General features: G+C 46.8%; 2 protein-coding genes across 12 annotated transcripts in view; one reads left to right on the top strand and one right to left on the bottom strand.

Annotated features, from left to right (window-relative positions):
- The window catches only part of ROS1 (ROS proto-oncogene 1, receptor tyrosine kinase), a 70,122-nt gene extending 68,015 nt beyond the window's left edge, over window positions 1-2,107 (top strand). The window contains exon 44 of the mRNA XM_041478101.1: window positions 75-2,107. Coding sequence (XP_041334035.1) covers window positions 75-220 — 146 coding nt within the window. The 3' untranslated portion in view covers window positions 221-2,107. The remainder of the gene's footprint in view (window positions 1-74) is intronic.
- The window catches only part of VGLL2 (vestigial like family member 2), a 28,388-nt gene extending 8,977 nt beyond the window's left edge, over window positions 1-19,411 (bottom strand). For 3 of the 11 annotated variants that reach the window (XM_041478104.1, XM_041478102.1, XM_041478103.1), the window contains exons 1-3: window positions 16,804-17,682; window positions 14,573-15,088; window positions 10,315-13,649 (exon numbers count right to left, since the gene is read on the bottom strand). In XM_041478104.1, the coding sequence (XP_041334038.1) occupies window positions 13,606-13,649; window positions 14,573-15,088; window positions 16,804-17,269 (1,026 nt within the window). In that variant the 5' untranslated portion in view covers window positions 17,270-17,682 and the 3' untranslated portion in view covers window positions 10,315-13,605. The other 8 variants (XM_041478107.1, XM_041478108.1, XM_041478106.1 and 5 more) reach the window with 8 other exon arrangements.
- Window positions 19,412-19,781: the final 370 nt, after the last annotated feature.

Genomic DNA, 19,781 nt, shown 5'->3' with positions numbered 1-19,781 from the left:
TCTTTTTTCTTTTTTTTTTTTTTAATGTTTCCCTTTTGTTTTCTTTTCTCTTTCTTTTTTTTCTTTTAATGCAGATAATGATATCCCACGTGCAGATTCAGACAGCATTCTTTCAGCCACACTAATGGAAACAAGGAATCAAGAGGGCTTAAATTATTTGGTACTAGTTAAAGAAGTCAACCCAGATGAAGAAAGCATCAATTCTGCTGAAATTAGTTAAGTCTGGTTACCACTGCTTAAGAGACTGAAGGAAGAGAAAAAATTCTTCAAAGAAGACATAGGCCAAGGAATATATTCTGCATGTCATCATACTTACAGGGGTGTCTGAAAAAAAACCAAACCCAAAAAAATTCTTTAATAAAACTAGCAGAAAACATAATAAGGCGTTGAATGGTGTGTATCAGCATACGACAGCGATTACATAGCCTTTGATTTTCTACTTGTCATGGTTTGGGTGCTTCACAGGAGATAGTTTAAAGCACAAAAACTTGTATCAGACAGTAAAGGATTTTACTGTGGTAAGTTTATGCACTCACACGTGCCTCAGCCACAAGGCAGTCCTTCCAAAAAGGGAGTACTGGTATGCTGCTTTAAAGAACAGACCACTTATTTGTGAATAAAACCAAACAGTTGAAGTCTAGCTTCACTGTGCACAAACAGGATTTTGCAAACTGAAAAAAACAACAAAAATATCAAACTCCAAATCAGAAATCAGCTGAAGAAGGGTGACCAGGTTGTCCGCTGCTGCAGGTGGTCTGTTTCCCTAATTAATTTAAACAAATGTTTGTAATCATCTTGCATATTAAGTTGCATAGCAATCTGACAGTCTGGACAGTCCTGTTTTCTTACATTTCTTGTCCTTTCCTTTTTGAATGTTCATCATCCTTGTTTATTTTTTATCATACTGGGTAAAAGGAGGTAATCTTCCTTGGAGTGTTTGGAGATCAACTCAAAGTATATAATAAAATTTCATACAAGTAGTCACTGAATAAAAGTCAGCAATAAGCTTTTTCTAACCTTTCATCATGAGCAGTAGTTTGCAAATTATACAGAGCTATTCACTGACATATTTCAGGAAGCTAAAAACATGCTATAATTTTATGCAAATATTTTATAATGGGGCACACTGGAGAGTAGTAAAGGTTCCATCTGATGTCAGAATGTGTATATTTGTAAGAAGCAACTTCACTGCAATCAAACTTCAAAAGTTTCTTAAACGGAGACTCAACACAAATGAAAAAAATTTTGGAGTCTCAACATTTTACTGAAATGAAATAGAAATTCCTAATTTTGAATTAGGATTCTTCAAAGTCCCTGAAAAAGCTCTTTCAAGAATTATATAAATATTTTTCTTCATCTACAAATTAGTGTAAAAGACAGATTTGCTAATAAATACAACTTCAGCACTTCGCTATGCTCACCAGACCGTGAGCAATGGATAAACAAATAAATACTGTATTATGTTTCCTTCCTCTTTGAGTGCTGCTTGATTGGTTGTACAGTGATTCCTTCCATTTCAGTAATTTAAAAATTACTAATGTTTGCTAACCTATGGCATGTGCTGGCCAGAAACCAGGAGGATCCCTTTTCTGTAGCCACCACGCCTGAATGTGTTCTGAGTGCATAGCTTAAGTCAGGAAGACTGCTCCGTCAGCAAGCCACAGACAAAGGTTTTGAACAACAGGACTCCATACAATAGCTTTTTCTTTAGCAGGAGAAATCTTCAATCCTCCCAAAATTTTGTCAAGACAATACCATTGACAGGCCTCATGAGCACCTGTGATGTGATATCCCAAGTCAATTCGGTTTTGTGTAGGTCTGCATTAAAAAAGAATTATGGAAGAGCCTAACCAACATGTGTAAACTGGGTTGGTGGGAAAGATGAGCATCAGGGACAGACAGCAGTCAGGAGTAATGCCCTCCAGGTCTTGAAGCAGTCACAAATACACAAAAGAGTACAGAAGGAAAAAGGGGAAGGTAATTCTTGTTATGCTCACATTTTGCTAGTGTTGCAGGGCAAACCTAGTTTTAATGAAAAAAATTAGCACAACAGGGTGAGAAAGAAGTGTCAAGTTTAATATGCTGCCAATAAATGCAATCTTAGAATATTGACCAGCTATCTATGCCTTTTGTACGTGTTCACATTTTGCTAGTGTTGCAAGGCAAACCTAGTTTTAATGAAAAAATTAGCACAGCAGGGTGGGAAAGAAGTGTCAAGTTTAATATGCTGCCAATAAATGCAATCTTAGAATATTGACCAGCTATCTATGCCTTTTGTACCTGATAGTATGAAAAATGTTTTGGACAGGATAAAAAATTAACTTGTTGATCCAAATTTCAGGTGAATTCACTTGTTGAATTCAGTGGAAGACACAATACCTACCCTTCCCAGTAGCTGCAGTCATCTGAGTCATGCTCAGTGATACAGTGTGAGCTCTGAGCATGGCCCTACCCATACACTGGCCAAAACTCTATTGTCCCTCACTCCTTTTCCTGCCTTAGAGAAGTAAGCATGCAAATGCAACTATTCCATTGAGTTATGGTAAAGCTGAATTTGATGCAGGCAAACTTAGCCTCCACCCATGCATCCACCAATGATTCTACTTGAAGAGAGTTTCTTAATCCCTCATACTTCTGTTTCACCCTTCTCCTAACACATCTTCATGATTTTACCTTCTCTGTATTATTGAGGTGTTGCTTCCTCTCCTCATTCAGACTCTTCTTGATTATTCATGTATTTCTCAGCAACACTTAGTCACTATCAGGAGGTCACTGCTTGCCTTCCAGCAGACAGGTCTGATGGCAGTTTTCATGCTGCTTTTTTTGCCAGAGTAGGAATGAAAGACCGCTTAAACACATTCTCTCTTGGGCAGGGAAATGGGTACTATCTGGCCTGTGTTAGCCTCTAGTTTTTACCTCCTCCTATCACAGGTCAAGTGAAAGAGTAAAAAAACCTTTGAGTTCAAATGTCTTGACTTGCTTGGCTACAGATTTTAAATAAGTATAGATGGATTTAAAGATGCTAACATCATTTAAAGGAAAGGGTGGTATAAGACATGTGGACCCAGTTTTCAGCTGCTGTAAATCAGGTTAGATATGTTAAGCTAAGCTGATTTTATACAGCAGTATAAAATCTGTCTCCAAGTGTTTAGCTTAAATTTGTCCTGAGACAGGTAGGCCCATGCCCAGCCAGTTCCTAAAAAAAGGAGGACTAATCTCTTTAAGTCTCCTCCATTTTATTGCTGAGCATGACATTTCATGGCATGGAATACCTCTTTGGTTAATTTGAGTCATCTGCCTGGTTGTGTCCCCCCCCAATGTCAGTCTATTCACTGGGGAGGGAGCACAGAGTGAGAAGCAGAGAAGGCTTTGATTTTGTGCAAGCATTTTTCAGCAATATCTAAAATATTATTGTGTTATCAGTATTGTTTTGGTTGCAAATCTAAACTACAACACAAAATGAGCTGCTGTAAATAAACTCCAACCTGGTACAGTCTCTAAGCTGCTGGGCAGAAAAGATATGTACTCCCAGGCACGGACCAGGAGATGCCCCAGGTGAGTCTCTGGGCCATAGCCGATTCCTGTCTCAGGCTCTTCAGTGTTCCTTGATGCCAGCACAAACTCTGAGCAACAGTGGTGAGCACGCTGCACGCAAATGATGCCACACACACAACCCGGGAGTGCTGGGCTCCCAAACGGCCATGGCTGAACTCTGAGCTGTGCTTGGATAGACATGGGTATATCATGTCTCTGTAGCTGGTTTGTCTACATACTTGACATGCATATGAATAGGTGAAAAATATTCTACTTCTGGCTGTAATCAGAATTTCCTACAACCCAACACAAATGCTGTGGTTATTAATTAATGTTTGCAAATTATTTTGTAAATGTGAAGGGCCATGGCAGATGTTACTGATTTACTAAGTCAGAATTTTCAGTCTTCTGAATTTTAAGTCTTCTCTCTTCAGGTCTACAGCAAGTGGTAACACCCAGCCATCAGTGCATTTCTGTTTTTCAGGGTTGATTGCAAGAGCTTTTGAGCTGGCACATACTGATGACCAGAGCTATCCAAAACCCATGTACCTCATGCTTTCTATTTGGCATCCATGATCAGGATACTATGAAAGAAAAAGAATTTTTTATGACAAGAATATTGAGTTCTTATTAGATCAAAGATAAAATTATGGAAATGTCCATGTAACTGAGAGATATGCCAGGCTCTAGCAGGATCATTCTCTGATTCCCATGTGCCACAGAGGGAGTGCCCAGTGACATAAGCTATGGGAATGTGGCTGTCAAGAGGTCTGAAAGGAAAATTTATACAGCTTGAAAGGATGATTTGTTGAGATATGAAAGGCAAAAGACATCCTTGGTTTTGTCACTTTGGACAAAAAAACTTGGGGTGTCAAGACGATTTCTTTGCCTTTTATATATTTAACATTCAGGTCTCATCTTCTCCAGGAAACTTTACTGTCATTCATTCAATGGCATCATCACAGGATTTGGGAAACAAAAATGACCACCAGAAAAGCAGCAGGTTGTATAGCTACACTGCTAACACAAGTTTTTTTTTTTTATGTTAGTCTTTGTTAGTTGCAGAAACTCAAAAGTGGTGAGGACAAGAAAGTCAAGGACTAAATTCACCTCAGCTTAGCTCTTCTGAGAACTACAAGCCAGGGTTCAGCACTGAGACTAAAGTTGTTGTTCCTCAGCTTTCCTGGTACCCTAGATAACAGAGCCCAGTAATACCCTCTGGATCACCACGTCCCTCAAAATTTGCTTCTCTCATCCCTTGTATAGAAGGGCACAAATATACTGACAGCAGAGTCACTGCACCCTTGCATGATGATTTTCAGCAAAGTTTAACTATCTATTTGAATTGACTAATGTCTCCAGGTTATTTTCTCTTTTAAAAAAATTTCTTTGCCATCTGTGGCATGCTGTCTGTGATGAGTTGAGTCCTCAGGTGTGGCTTTACTGAGCATAACCAGGTGAAATTGATCCTTTTTAATTTGGGTTTAGGACTATGCATTTTAATGGTGAAGGCAAGATTTAGATTCAAATTTACCTCTTTCTACACAGAGTTGATATTAATTCAGCTACGCCTGAAAAAGGATGTTGCTGAAAAGTATGTCTGTGAAATAGCCCTGGCAGGTCTGTTAATGGTTAAAAAATTCTAACTCACTTTCATTTAATTAGTTCTTGAAAACCTTTGTTATACACACAATTCTAGTTGCAGAAGCTTGCAAATCAGCTGGATTTTTCAAACAATCATGGCTCTATTTATAATGACACTGAGCAACTCTAACTGTTATTATGTTTTAACTCTAAAAAATAGCCAGAAACCCAGGGTATCAAAGCCAAGTGAAGATGCCAAAATATTGTTGTTATTGCTACTGACATAACTGATACTGCTGTATAAATAACCTTTTTATGATGTGTTAACTTCTTTGTGTGACATCTTCAGTTTGGAGGATGTTTATCGCTGCCTTCTATCTTTCACTGTATGAACAGATTGTAAAATAACCACTCCCTGTCTGGGTATTAATTCCCTTTTTAATTCTGTTGACATAGGTGGATTTTCTTTCTGGAATAGAATAGAATCATTTAGGTTGGAAAAGACTTCTAAGATCATCAAGTTCAGCCTCAACCCAGCACTCCCAAATGCACCAGTAGACCATGTCCCTAAACACCACATCTACAAGTCTTTTAAATACATCCAGGGTTGCTGAATCCATCATTTCCCTGGGCAGCCTGTTCCAATGCTTGACAGCCTTTTTTGAGAAGAGCTGTGCCATAAAACCCAACCTAAACCTCCCCTGGTGCAACTTGAGGCTGTTTGCTCTCATTCTGTCACTTGTTACTTAGGAGAAGAGACAGATCTCCACCTTCTTACAACCTCCTTTCAGGTAGTCATAGAGAATGATGAAGTTACTCTTGAGCCTCCTTTCCTCCAGGCTAAACAACCCCAGTTCCCTCAGCTGCTCCACATAAAATTTGTGCTCAAGACCCTTCACCAGCTCTGATGCCCTTCACAGATTCACAGAATCAAGGCTGGAAATTATCTCCAAGATCATGGAGTCCAACTTTTGACCAATCACCACTTTGTCAACTAAACCATAGCACTAAGTACCATGTCCAGTCATTTCTTGGACACTTCCAGGGACAGTGACTCTGCCACCACATCAATCCATTGCTTGACAACCTTTTCCATGAAGAAATTCTTCCTAATAACCAACCTGAACCTCCCTTTGCACAGCTTGAAGATATGTCTCCTTGTCCTGCTACTTGTTGCCTGGCACTTCACTACAACTTCCTTTCAGGCAGTTGTAGAGAGTGATAAAGTCTCCTCTGTCTCCTTTTCTCCAGTCCAAGCAATCCCAGCTCCCTCAGCTGCTCCTTATAAGACTTGTGCTCCAGACCCTTCACCAGCTCTGCTGCCCTTCTCTGGTCATGCTCCAGCACTTCAATGTCCTTCTTGTCCTGAGGGGCCCAGAACTGGATGTATGACTCCAGGTGTGGCCTCACCAGTGTTGGATACAGAGGGACAATCCCTTCCCTGGTTCTGCTGGCCACACAATTTCTGACACAAGCCAGGATGTCATTGGCCTCCTTGGCCACCTGGGCACAGCTGGATCGTGTTCAGTTGGACACCAACCAGCACTCCCAGGTCCTTTTCCTCTGGTCACTCTTCCCCCAGCCTGCAGTGCTGCCTGGGGTTGTTGTGACCCAAGGGCAGGGCATGACACTTGGCCATGTTGAACCTCATCCCACTGGCCTTGGCCCATGGATCCGGCCTGTCCAGGTCCCTCTGCAAAGCCTTCCTGCCCTCCAACAGATTAACATTCCTGCCCAGCTTGGTATTGCCTGCAAAGTGACTGAGGCAACACTCAATTCCCTCCTCCATATCACTGATAAAGATATTAAACAGGACTGGACTCAGTACTGAGCCTTGGGGGTCACCACTTGTGTCTGCTGACCTCTGAATGTAACCCCACTGACCACTACTCTCTGGGGCTGGTCATCCAGCAGATTTTTACCCAGGGAGCTGGGTGAAACCCCAGCCAAGCCATGAGCACCAGATTCTTCAGGAGAATGCTGTGGGGAACAGTGTAAAAGACTTTACTGAAGCCCAGATAAACAACATCTACAGCCTTTTCCTCATCCACTAAGTGGGACATCTTGCCATAGAAGGAGATCAGTCGAGCAAGACCTGCCTTTTGTAAGTTTGAGCCTGACCCCCGACTGTCCTGCATGCCCTGCGTGATGGCCCTCAAGGTGATCTGATCCATTCAGATCTTTTCTTCAGGGAATGCTTTCTGGAATGCCTACCTATCTACAAACAGAAATAAATTTATGGGTAAAAGTTTTACTAAAAATCTCTTTAGAATTCTTTGATTCAGCTTTATATTATGAGTAAAATACTCAATCTTGATGGAAGCAGTATAAGAATAAGTAGTGACAAAGTGACTATAGCTGCAAACACCCTACAGTTACCATGTTTTCACAGTTGTGTTTTGGCTCAGATCACAGAGTCCTGCAGGTCCTAAGTGGAATATGTGTTACTGGGGCATGGAAAGCAATAAAAGATATATGAGTTATAGGATGGCCTTTGAAAAACAAGCCTATGTGCAAGGAGGTTGGACTGTGAATTGTCTTGTGACTGGTACTCTAAGGACTAAACAAATATAAAAATTGCAAATTCTTACCTATCTACTTTTTTTTTTTTAATGGCAGAAGGGTCAAGTTAAGCGGCAAAGGAAGATAATAGCATTCTCTTGGAAATACATTCCCAAAGAGTGTAAACAAAATCAAATAAAAGTGCTGTCTTAAATATAGGATTTGTATTTTCTGAGCAGAATAAACTCTCTGCCTTGACTCTCTGTGCACTCACTGAAGTGGAGGTCATGGCTAGTGACAACTGGGAGCTGTTCCTGGAGGCTTTCTTGCCTTTTTAGGTTATGAGGGTCTCTGTGTGTTTAGGATAATATGATTGACGGCTCCACTCCGGCCCCAATTAGCACCCTATAATTTATTAGCTTCTGCTTTCAGATTATGCGCTAACTTCACAAATATTTCAACCACGGAAACAGCAGCTATCAAGTGTCTCTTTCCTGATCCAGCTCACTTGGACTGCAGTTAAATACAAGGAGGGAGCTGTGTAGGTCTGTCAAGAGAGAATAATCATTTGTGTCTGTGTGTAACTGGGGCTGTCACAGTTCTTTAGGACCCAGCTTCTGGAAAAAAAGAGTTGTTCCACTGGATCAGAATCAGGGGTTAGGACTTGGTTCCTGCCTCAGAGGTTTGGTGCAGCATTGAGACCAATGCACTGGTTCTTCCTGAAAAGGCCTGTGTTTGTTCAATTCTGTTTATCATGTAAATACTGACTCCATGCAAACAACATTGGCAGGAAAGTTTGTGTCCCTCCTTTCTCCTTGCTGCTGTGGTGTGGTGTTTCTTTTCTCCTTGCTGCTGTGGTGTGGAGCCAGAGTACTAAATGCGGGAGGGAAGAGCCTGGGTGAGGCAGGAGAACAGAGAGGAACTGGAATGCAGGATCCAGGCTGAGGAACAGAAGTCAAGGAGAGGAGAAGTGGAGAAATTGGGTGAGTATGATGAGGGAGGAGGGGCAACTTGCAGCTGTACCCAGGCCAGGTAGGGCAGAAAGAAATGTGCCATGCCACAGGGAGGTGGAGTACCCTCAGTAATATCCAATGTGGTATTACACCTCCTGATGGGACAGCACTCTTGCCAGGTGTTTATCCTGCCTTTACCATGAATGAATAAACAACTGGCACATACCTAAAGAAATGCTCCCGTCCTTGGCCAGCCTGTGCTTTTGTGAGCTGCAGCCTAGCATGGCAAGTGGAAGTGCCCATGCACGGGACTGGGGCCCAGGAGAGTGCACACCTGTATCCTGCAGCCCAGTGCTCCTCTACCTCTGCACCCCTGCACCTCTGCACCCTGCACACCTGCACATCTGCATTTGCACTCTCTGCATCCCTGCACTCCTACACTCCTGCACTCCTGAACTGGTTCTTCCAGCACCTTCCCTATGCTGGACCTGATGCAGAGAGGGCAGGGGCAGGAGGATGTGATATAGCACCCCAGAGCCTCTGCTACAATTTGCATTTACAGCTTTGATGCACATTATTCCTGGGTTATACCTGGCTAAGGAGGCAATAGAAGGTGCACTGCAAAAGTAACTCCTCCTTTAAGACTAGAAATGGACATGAAGAACCCAGGCTAAGTCGCTTGTCACTACACTCAGATTAGATAATAGTGTTACCTTGCTGGCAACTAAATTAAAAGCATGGTTCCCTAGGCTGTAGTCCCAAAGCTTGGGAAGTGACTGAAGGAAAACTTTTTTTTCTCTTTTTTCTTTTTCTTTTTCTTTTTCTTTTTCTTTTTCTTTTTCTTTTTCTTTTTCTTTTTCTTTTTCTCCTTTTTTGTCTTCTTTTTCCCCTACTCCTTTTTTTAAAATTATCTTCTACTTGCACTTCCCTATGCAAAATTGCCTAGCATACAAAATCAATGTTTCACTCCTGAAAATAACTATAGGACTCTCTCCTTTCCCTGCTGCAACTGCTCCTCTGGGTGGCAGGCCCGGGAAGACAGCCAGGACACTACAATCCTCCACAGGAGCTGGCTCATCCTTCTGTAATCAAAAGGGCACGGTAATTACAACACTTGCCCAGAAAAAGATGCACAGCAACTGTCAGTTAGAGAACGCTGTTGCATCCAAAGCCACCAGCAGCACTTTCCTCCCTTCCAAGAAGGGCCCAACATTTAAGCCCTAGCTAGAGCTTGTCTTGTGAGCCTAAATATGACTTCAAAGGGAAGGCGAGAAGGGTCGGCAGCTCCTGACCCAAGGAGGAGGCAGGGCAGATACATTTCCCCAGAGCCAGCAGCACACGGTCTAGGGGACGCAAAAGGGATTATTCAACCTCTCTTCCACCCTCTGTCCTCTCCCTTCCTCCTTCCTCCTCCTCTGCTGGAGGCTCCTATGGCAGACACACTGGAAAAGTAGGTAAGAAATAAGCAACACTACCCTAAAGCTCTCCAACATTAAACTCTTAAGTGTAAAGGCACATATATGCATTTAGGCATTTTATGCTTCATTCTTGCGACTGCAGCCATACTAAAGCAAAGACATCTCATTAAAATAAAGTGGAGACTGCACGCACAAATCCCATGCTCTATCCCCACCTCCATCCTTCCCTTGACAGATCACTTTTAACCTCAGAGATCATCAAAACAGTATACTCCTTCATGCTTTGCTAATTTTCAGCTATTTTCAGAAAGAGAAATAAATACCTGTGGTGAATACATCCAGAACTCATTTTAGAAACTCCTTGTGGAGAGGACACTCTTGCTATTGGGCAGCAGCAAATACCCTTGCTATGTCCAGCACTGCCATGCTCTGCAGCAGATGCTGTCCCTCTGCCTCCTTCGCTGGACTCTGCACGAATGGGTCTGAAGCTGTTTGTGTCTGTTTGTCCGTCCCAGCTGGGCTGGTCTGTTTGTCAGGTGGGCAGCTAGAGAGCACGGTGTGGTGCATGACATTCAGAAAGGGACAGCAGGAGGAACTGCTGTCCAGGCTGCAGAGATGGGGACTCACATCCCCTTCAGTGTGTGACAAGCATGTGACAGGTAATATTTACGTAACATCTAAGAAGGGCTTCTTTTGTAATTCCAGATTTTCTACAAGCATTCATGACTAAGGGAGTAATGACCTATGATGCAAAGAGGAATAAAACAGACTTGAGAAATGGCACGGAGGTCACGTGCACTGTTACTGCATTAGGAGCTGTGGCCCCAGTCCTGCAAAGACTAATGCCCAGGCCTTAAAGTTTGGTGATCCTTCAGGAGTCAGAATAACACAGAGTGAGCAAAACTGCGAGGATTAGCCAAAACAGGGCGTGTGTGCTTTCAGGTTGCAGTCCACCCAGAGAAGGACCATTTTAAAAAAGTTGTTTGTATTTTTAGCACCTTGAGCCACTGTCTTGGCTTTTGTGTTTAGATGTTTTCATGATAAAGCAGTAAAAAATGTGCCCACAGAACAAATTCCAAAACCAATATTCATGGATTCATTGCACTAATTCTCGTGCTTGAATATATTCACAGTCAAAATTAATTGTAAATGCCAATGTAGCAAATGACTCATTAATGTTTACATTAATATTTCCAAATGTATTTGGGCTCTGTCACTCAGCCCTACTTGTTAAGAATTACAGAGAAGAGGGGAGAAAAAAAGAAAGAAAAAATAAATAATTGTGGTGAAGCACAGCCAATCTTAGACTCAGATTTATCTTTAAAAAAAAAAAATCTTAAAAAACAGCCTGGAAAAGCCCTCAGGAAAATGCTCACAAAATGACCCTGCTAACTTTAAGCTTCTGCAGTCAAACTGTTTTTAATTACTTTTCTGCTGCAAAAAGCTGGTGCCTTCTTCCTTGATAAACACCTTGTAAGGCTTTTGGTTTAACAAATAATGTAAATTCTGGGGTCACTCCCTTGCTCTTCACAGCTTGCCTGGGCTCTGGCTATTTGGAGGCTGTGAGAAAAATGCCCATGAGTTTGTCTGGCTGAGGAAATCACTGCAAGTCCCCCCTGCCATTTGCTAACCTCTGGCTGGAGGAGCTCCTGGTCAGCTTCTCACAGTGTGTACTTGCACTGCTTTGTCAAAATCTTTCTGTTAGGATTCCCATTCTTTCCCAGATACTGAGTTATCACCAAACCTAGGAGAAGCAAGCTTGTGTTATTCATAACTCCACTCCTGACAAACAGTGAGCATTATGCCAAATTTTGTGAGAGGTTGGAAGGTAAAATCTCTGGTCGCAGCACGAAAGTTCATTTTCTACTGCTTCTCTCAGTGTCAGGGGGCAATGTTAGGAATTTCCTACTATACATTTTAAAATTTGTCAGCTTCAAAGACATTACAAAAAGGAAAAAAAAAAAACAAAGAGAAAAAAACCAAAAGCACAATAGTATTAGGATCAGATGTTTTGTCTGTAAAAAAGTCAGCTTTTAAGTATAGAGTAAGTGCCATTTCTACCCTGTTTCATTCATTATTCATCACCTGGTAGTAACATTTTAATTTACCACCTCAATAGCAGCTCTATACGCTATTGAGTCCCCTCTTTTAGCCAAAGAAATGTGAAGCAGCTCCCTTACTTTAACAAATCTTACAGCCACACCATACTCTAAAATGGTCTCATATCTCATATTTTCTTTTCTTTTGTATTTATCACTGTGTATTTTACTCACCAAGAAAATATTTTCAGCTGTTTTCAACTGGATTTCTATCTATCTTTCATGCAAAATAATAAAATAACTCACTTCATCCACATGAGATATATGTTCTCTGCTTCATCCTGAAGTCTCCAGTTTGCCTCATTTCTCTTATTTAGCTTTAATTCTTCATTAAAGTACACAGGGTGAAAGAAGGAGATACCTTTAATACAGCTTTGCTACTGTTAAATATCTATTTCCCCCTTTCAAAAAACCCCAAACAAAAGAGCTACTAAAGTGGCAAAATGACAGAAACAAGTAGACAAAGGGAAGTGTTAGAGGCAACTCAGAACTAATGTCCATCACATGCTTTTTGTTCTGGTGTTCCCTTTAAAGGCTGTTGGGTTGGAGGTGAGCCATTCTTCATCAGATTCCTTTCTCCCCCTGCTTTAAGAGGGTTTAACTGTCACCAGAAAAAGTTTATTGTAAAAAGAAAAAAAAAAAAAAAAAAAAAAAAAAAAAAAAAAAAACCCCAACAAAACCAACCAAAACCAAACAAACAACCCCACCCCCAACCAAACAACTGTTATACAGCCAATGCAATGTGCCAAACTCTGAGAAGTGCCACCTTGATTTTCGTCTTTCTGGGATTTAAGCAGTTGTGAGGGGAACAGCTGCATATCTGTAAGTCCAGGGCAGGTGGCCCCAGTCAGACACTTGCCACTCACAACCACAAAGCTGAAAAATCTGACCAGTTCCTTGATAGTCTGAAAATGTTCATGAGTTCCAGTTTCTTCTCCTTTTACTTTTCTATAATGCAAAATAAAAATCCAGTTAAAAACTGCTGAGTAGCTTCCACATGGTTGCACTCAAGAAAACTTTCACTGCCATAAAAAAATATTCACACCACTAAAAAAACCCCACAATTTCCTCTGTTGCCTGTATGAAGGCCAGTGGTTTTGCATCGCCATCCATGATATGATTTGACTCTTTCAGAGTAGTCTGGCTGCAGGTCTGGGTGTGGGGTCTGCTTAAATAGAAGTTCAATGTCTTTGGCTCTCCTCTTGCAACAGAACGACTTTCGTCTCCGAAATAGTCTAAAGTACCACCCTTGCAGTGCCAGGTCCTTTTAAATCCCGTTGTCTTCCCCCGAGCAGCAGGGCCACGGTGGGCTTGGAAAAGGGCAAGGGGGGATCTGAGAGTCTTTGAGTCAGCACATCAGCTCAGAAGGGATCCACCACAGAAGGAGTAACGGCGAGCTGCAAACCAAGATCAGAAGCTGTTACAAACTGACCCGATTTCAGCTCTGAATGCCACCATGTCTAACGGGTAGAGAGCTACAGGGGAGAGCCAGGGGAAGAAGAGTGAAGGACAGCTCTAAAACCAGTACAGATCCTTGCTTTTATCCTGAGGTTGCAAACCTGAGAATGGAGAGAAGAAAAAAAAAAAAAAAAAGGAAGAAGAAAAATAGGTACAGGCATTTAAGAATAGAGGAAAACAAATTTCATTTCTTGCCAGCTGAGATCAGTCTAATGCATAGGATCTCCAGAGGCCCAGAAGGCTGTGAAACAAGGAGAAGACCTCAAGCCAGATTGGAGAAAGTCCCTCCTGTTTAAAGTGAGGACACCATAAGGAGCCATTAGTGGCTGCAATAATGAAACCAGCATGGAGCAGACTTTCCTCTCCTTCACAATCACCGACTCAGGATCTGTCACTGCTGACTGTGCCTGTGCACCTATTTTTGTCAGCACTACAGCCACAGCCTTGGTTCCAGACACCCCAACAGGCACCACCAGGGGAAGACCACTGGCTTTTTTGCTCAGCAAATGCAATTGTGCTTTCATCTCAAAAACTGGAAGGAGAAGCTAATTAAGGAGAGGAGCTAGTTCATGGACCTGCATGGTGTCTAGAAATGACCCCTCAGGGCAGCACATGGATGGGGCCAAGCAGTGACCTCTGGGGCTGCTCCATTCTGCTCCTAGCTCTCGCTGCTCAATGCAGAAGCAAGACCAGGGCCAGGACAAAAGTACCTTAAAGCAACCTGTAGCCTCAGGGAATGTTTGAGGGCATCAGAAATTCAATTAATGATGTGGAGATGTGATGTGTTGGCCTGTCCCATCCTTGCTCTCCATTCTTCACTTGCCTGGCCTGAGAGCCCCAAGAAGATCACCCAGGACAGAGCTCAGGTGTCACACATGGGGCTTCCACCCTCACTTCATTCCCCCACAGCCGAACCTCTGCCACCCCCTCTGAGTCCTTCCCTACTGCTATGGACGATGTGGAATCAGGGAGCAGGGGTGCAGCTGAGCCAGGGGACCTGGAGGGACCGAGGGCAGCTCGTTACCTGTGTCCACATTGAGGCCAATGCTCTGTGCCATGTCTCCTGTTGGACTGGGGAAGGGGCCCGGTGTCGTCCAGGCCGCAGCAGCACCCGCTTCACTCTTGCCCAGTTCACAGGGGGGGCTGACTGGTGTGGATACGGAGGCGGGGGTGAGGCGGTGGGGGCGGACGGAGGCTGTGGGCACCAGGAGCGAGCCGTAGCGGGGGTCAAAGTGGGGCCCGTAGACCTCGTGCATGGCGGTGGGGCGGGGGTAGGCAGTGCCCTGTGTCCCAATGTAAGGGTGGTGGTGGTGGTGGTGGTGGTGGTGGTGCGCGTGGTGCCAGGGCTCGGGGCCGCCCTGGTGCAGGTGGCCGTGCAGAGAGGCGGGCGCGTAGGGGTCGGTGGCAGCGGCGAAGGGCAGCTCGCTGTGGGCAGCAGCTGCCAGGGGGCTGCTCAGGCTGGCCGGGACCGAGGAGGGCTGGTACGTGCTGTTCCAGAAGGACGGCGGGAAGATGCGCTGGCTCATTGGGAAGGATCCATCTGGGTGAAGGAAGTGGGAAAGAAAAACAGCAATGAGCACACCCCACAAGACTTGATCTCCTTTCTCTAAGGCTCTGTCCCTCCCTGATCCACCCAAACAAGTCCTTTCCTTCCCTTTATTCCACGAAAAGCTGGCAATCATAAGAACTTGTTCCAAACAAATACAGATTCCTCTCCAACTAAACATCCAACACACCTATCTTATGGCTTATCCATGAAGTTGCAACTATGCTCTCCAGCTTTTTCATACTATGTAGTTGGGAGAAGGTTGTTACTTAAGGCAAAAGAAACATCTCTTTCCTTCAGTAGTGGAAACTGAGAGCTACTATATACCACTTAAATTTTCAGGTTTGGGTTTTTCTTGTTTGTTTTTGTAATAATCTCCTTTATGTCTAAGATTTATGTCCAATGTTTCCTGGAAAGCGGCTGCTGCCTCAGTGCAGCAGCAAAGTAGGCAGGAACAGTGAGAGATGTGACTAAAGGCAAGTTTGAATTACTCAAATATCTGGGTGCAATTCTCCATCTGTTACAGCTGTCTGTTTCTTAGGTATATTGTCAGCCTGTTTGGGAAGCCCTCAGCAGAACTTTGGAGATTGGCAGGGCAAAGACAAAGACCCTACATTTCTTAGCCCAGCTAGCAACATGCAAGATGGACTGGTGATTATTAATATCACAAATAGATGTTACACATGATTAATTGGGAATGCACACTGTTCTTGAAAGAAATAAAACTATGTTCCTAATACTTCTTTGCCAGGGAAGCATGTCAGCTCTGAGGCTTGGCATTGCCTGGGAGAAGGGGAAGCAGCTTGTGATGAGAAAAAACCTCCTCTACTGCCACCAATTCCAGCACTGAATATCTCTCACTCATGAAATATTCTTAGACACTACAGACAGCAATCCGTGCAAGGTCTGGGAAACCAGCCCTGGCCGAGCAGGTGGCCCTGTGAGGGAGGGTTACTAAGACTGCCCACAAGGAAGTGCCAGCCCTAACTCTCTGGCAGACGGAGTGCGGAGAAGATTATTCCTCTCTGCCCTGACTACCCTCATGAGCCTGTCCGGTGTGAATCAAGGCATGGATACGGAGAGCTGTGCATAAGCCATGGCCTTGGCCTTGACAGCACATGGCCATGGGTAGATCTGCAAGCCCTTGTTTTCAGAAACTTAAGAGTCCTTGTCAGCACTCCAGCAACAATCAGGGTGGTGATACACGCAGGACAAGATACAGGGACACACACAATCGTTTCTTTTAGAGGTGGGAAGCTGATCAGATTGTTCCCACATTTGCTTTTTGCTTTGCTCCCATCACTATCACCACTCTAAACTGAAAGCTAGGGTCAACAGGGAATATACTGGTTACAGTCTACTTTCGGAGTCACTCTGTGGCTAGTTGGCTGGTAGCCCTCTCAAGGTAAAGCAACTGCAGCAAAAAGACAATTTGTTTCCCCCAACCGCCTCTCAGGCTACTTTCCCCCGGGTCATGCCCCTCTGCATAATCTGAAGGGATTTATTCTTTCCTTTTCACCCTAAAAGGGCCAAGCAGCTGGCAGCTCCCAGCCTCGGATCCCAGGGGATGCCCGCCGGGCACCAGCCGCTGGTGGGAGGGAGGAGGGAGCCGGGATGCGGAGCCGAGGCGGGGACGAGGTGCCGACCCAGAGGGTGCCTCAGCAGCCCCCCGCGCCCCCCGCATCCCCCGCGCCGCGCCGGGCGCTCACCGCGCCAGGAGCCCGCGTTCCGCGCCGCCTTCGCGCTGCCGAGGGAGAAGCTGCTGGGCTGGCTGAGCGCCCGGCTGAAGTGCTCATCCACCACGGCGCTGATGTCCCCCTGGAAGTAGGTGAAGAGGACACAGCGGGAGCTGATGTACTCGGCCTCGGGGGGTCGCTCCTTCTCGGGGCTGCAGTCCTCCTCCTTGATGCTGGCCGCGGCGTGGCTGGAGAAGGAGCTGCCGGCGCTGGCGCTGCTGCCGCTCTCCGGGGCTTCCTGCATTTTGGAGTAAAGGGCGAGTTTCTGCAGGGAAGGAAAGAAAACGGAGCCGGTCACGCAGCACACCAAGGCGCGCTGGCCCGCCCTGTGCCATCGGCGTGCAGTGCCGAGCCCTCTCCCGTGGTCCTTCCGAGAGGATGCCAAAGTCTGGTCCTCGGCTGCCCGTCGTTCCCTCAGCATACACCACAATCCCCACATCCCCGTATCGCCCTCTGTAGTCCGGGGGCAGCGAAGGGACTGCAAATAGGGCTGGGGGACCGAAACCCACAGGTGCCGAACGGGATGGAGCAAGAAGGCAGCCGGGTGGGGAAGGCACGGCCGGGCGGGTGTCACACCGCCGGGTCCCCCGCACCAAGCCCCGCAAAAAAAAAAAAAAGAAGCTCTTTGCAGCTGGTTTCGGAGCGGACGGCGGCTGCCAAGGGGCTGCAATGCGGGGGCACGGGCGGGCGACGGCCGAGCACCCAAGGAGCAGCGCCGGCAGCTGGGAGAAGGCGAAAACCCCTCGAAAATCTATTTGGTGCAAAGAGTGTCCTGTAACCCACAGGGGCGAAGTAGAAGCAAAGAGTGGGGAGAAAAGACTGACAGTCTCAAACACAATTCAGGGCAAAACTCAGCATTTCCCTGGACATCAAGAAGCTCCAGGTATTTACTACAAGATTCATCTCCTTTTACTGTATTCCACCGAGTGGGAAAACAGCGGGCGTTGTGAAGTTTGCCGGATGTTTCCCGTCTTCATAGGCGCGTTAGCCTGTCTGCAGCTGCTGAGAGTTTCTTAGCAATAGCGCTGGGACGCGGAGCCCGGGCTTGGCCGCCGCCAGTAGAGCCTTGGGGCGGCCGGCGGGGGAAGAACCGAGAGGACGGGGCAGAGTCTTGGACCAAGACACGAGGTATATTTGATAATGTCACTCGTCGCGACGACCGCCTTTCCTCTTGGCTCCCTGTTCGGCCATTGAGGTAATGATCATCCCCCTTAATAATGTCATAAGCTGAGGGTTGAGAGGGTGGTGGGAGGGAAGGCAAGGCGGGGAAAGACATTATCTGCTGTTTGTGACGGGTCCTGGGCCCCGCTGCCGGGCGCTGGAGGGGACACAGGGACCGCCACGCCACTGGCCCCGGCCCGCGGCACGGCGGGGGCTGCGCCCGCCTCGGGCCCGGAGCGTCGTTCTCTGTATCCATCCCTTTTTTAGTTATGCTGAGGGATGAAGGAATTAATTTCTGGAAGGGGTAAGGGCGAGGAAAAAAATGGGCACGCAGCGGGGTTAAAAGGAAAGCGGTGTGCAGCAGGTGCAGCCGGGGGAGCCGAGCCTGACCCACGCGGGACCGTGCGCGCCCCGGCGCCAGCAGATCCCCGCGCACCACGGGCAGTGCGTGCCCAAAACATACCCGCGCCCGAGCGATCCTATTCTTAAAACCTCGGGATTAGCTGATATCCGCGACCTCCCGGGCGGAGCTACACGCAGGAGGCGGCGGGACGCGGCTGCCGCTCGCGAAGCACCCGCGGGTCCCGCAGGCGACAGCCGCAGGGGGGGACGGGGGGACGTGCCGGGGTCCCGCCGCCACCGAGAGCGCCCCGGGAGAAGGGAGCATCCTGTAGCCCCTTGCTCCCCTTCGCCGCCGAGGTTTCCTCCGCCATCGCCAAGCCAGGCAAACCCCGCAACATCCCTTCTCTCTCTTCTCCCCTACTTCCAGAGCGCAACTCCGGAGCACCCCTCCGAGGCGGCTGTAAAAGTCTCTGCACCAAGAGGCTTCCGTGGCTGCGGCCGGGATGCCGGCGCGCCGGGGTGAGCGATGCCCCGGGAAGCCCGGCCCCGCAACTCCCGACGGTCCCTACACACATCGCTGCCCCGACCAGCCGCTCTCGGAAGCAGCCCGTCCCGGTAAAGAAAACAAACAAGCAAACATTTCAAAACAAACAAACAAGCAAACAAACCCCCTAAAAATCCTTCTGAGGGTTAAAATAGTCCCGTCTCTGCAAAGGCATCCCGTAGCCCGTCGTTTGCCGCCGGCGTACGTACCCTGTCGAGCCCCGCGCCAAGGTGGGATGCGGTTCTGCTCCGCTCACCATCGCAGGCTCCCAGATCTGCCCCCCTCCCGCCCCCCCCTTTCCCCTCCCCTTCTCCTTTTCCCTTTTTCCCTTTGGTGAGGCCCCAGATGGCCATCCTCCAGACGATACCCCTCCCACCTTCTGCCTCTTCACCGCTGTCCCCTAAGCGTACCTGGTGGTAGGGGCTGTAGGCTGCTGCGAAGTAGGGCTGGGAAGGACCGTAGACTTGGTACATAACATCCAAACAGCTCATGACTGGCCGCTGCCGAGAAGTATTTTTTTTTTTTTCATCAACTCCTGTTCTGCAAAGTGGAGTAATGCTTCGGGGGAGGGAGGTTCCCGGGGGTTAAGAGGCACCACGCACTGGTGGGAGGAGTGAGGGGGGATGAGGCCGCGCTGGGCTGTGCTGACAACCCCTCCCTGCCTTCTCTCCCTGCCTTCCGCCCTTCCTATAGCGTGGCTCCCTCCCGCAAACACGCCGGGGCTGGAGGGGCTCCCCGGCCGCCGGGGGAATTCAGCCCCGGCTCCGGCTGGTGGCAGAGGCGGAGGGAGCAGGGAGACCCCGGTTCCGCAGCCGGGACTGCCCGGGAGCAGCGGGGCTCGAGGCGCAGGGCGAGCTCCGGCCACGCAGGAGGCTGGCGGGATGCGGGGGGAACCGGGGGTCGG

The sequence above is a fragment of the Pyrgilauda ruficollis genome, unplaced genomic scaffold (assembly GCF_017590135.1).
Source record: "Pyrgilauda ruficollis isolate IOZ18807 unplaced genomic scaffold, ASM1759013v1 scaffold43, whole genome shotgun sequence".
In the NCBI taxonomy this organism is placed as follows: Eukaryota; Metazoa; Chordata; class Aves; order Passeriformes; family Passeridae; genus Pyrgilauda; species Pyrgilauda ruficollis.
Note: the sequence above shows the minus strand (reverse complement) of the source record. Positions and strands in the feature narration are given on the sequence as shown.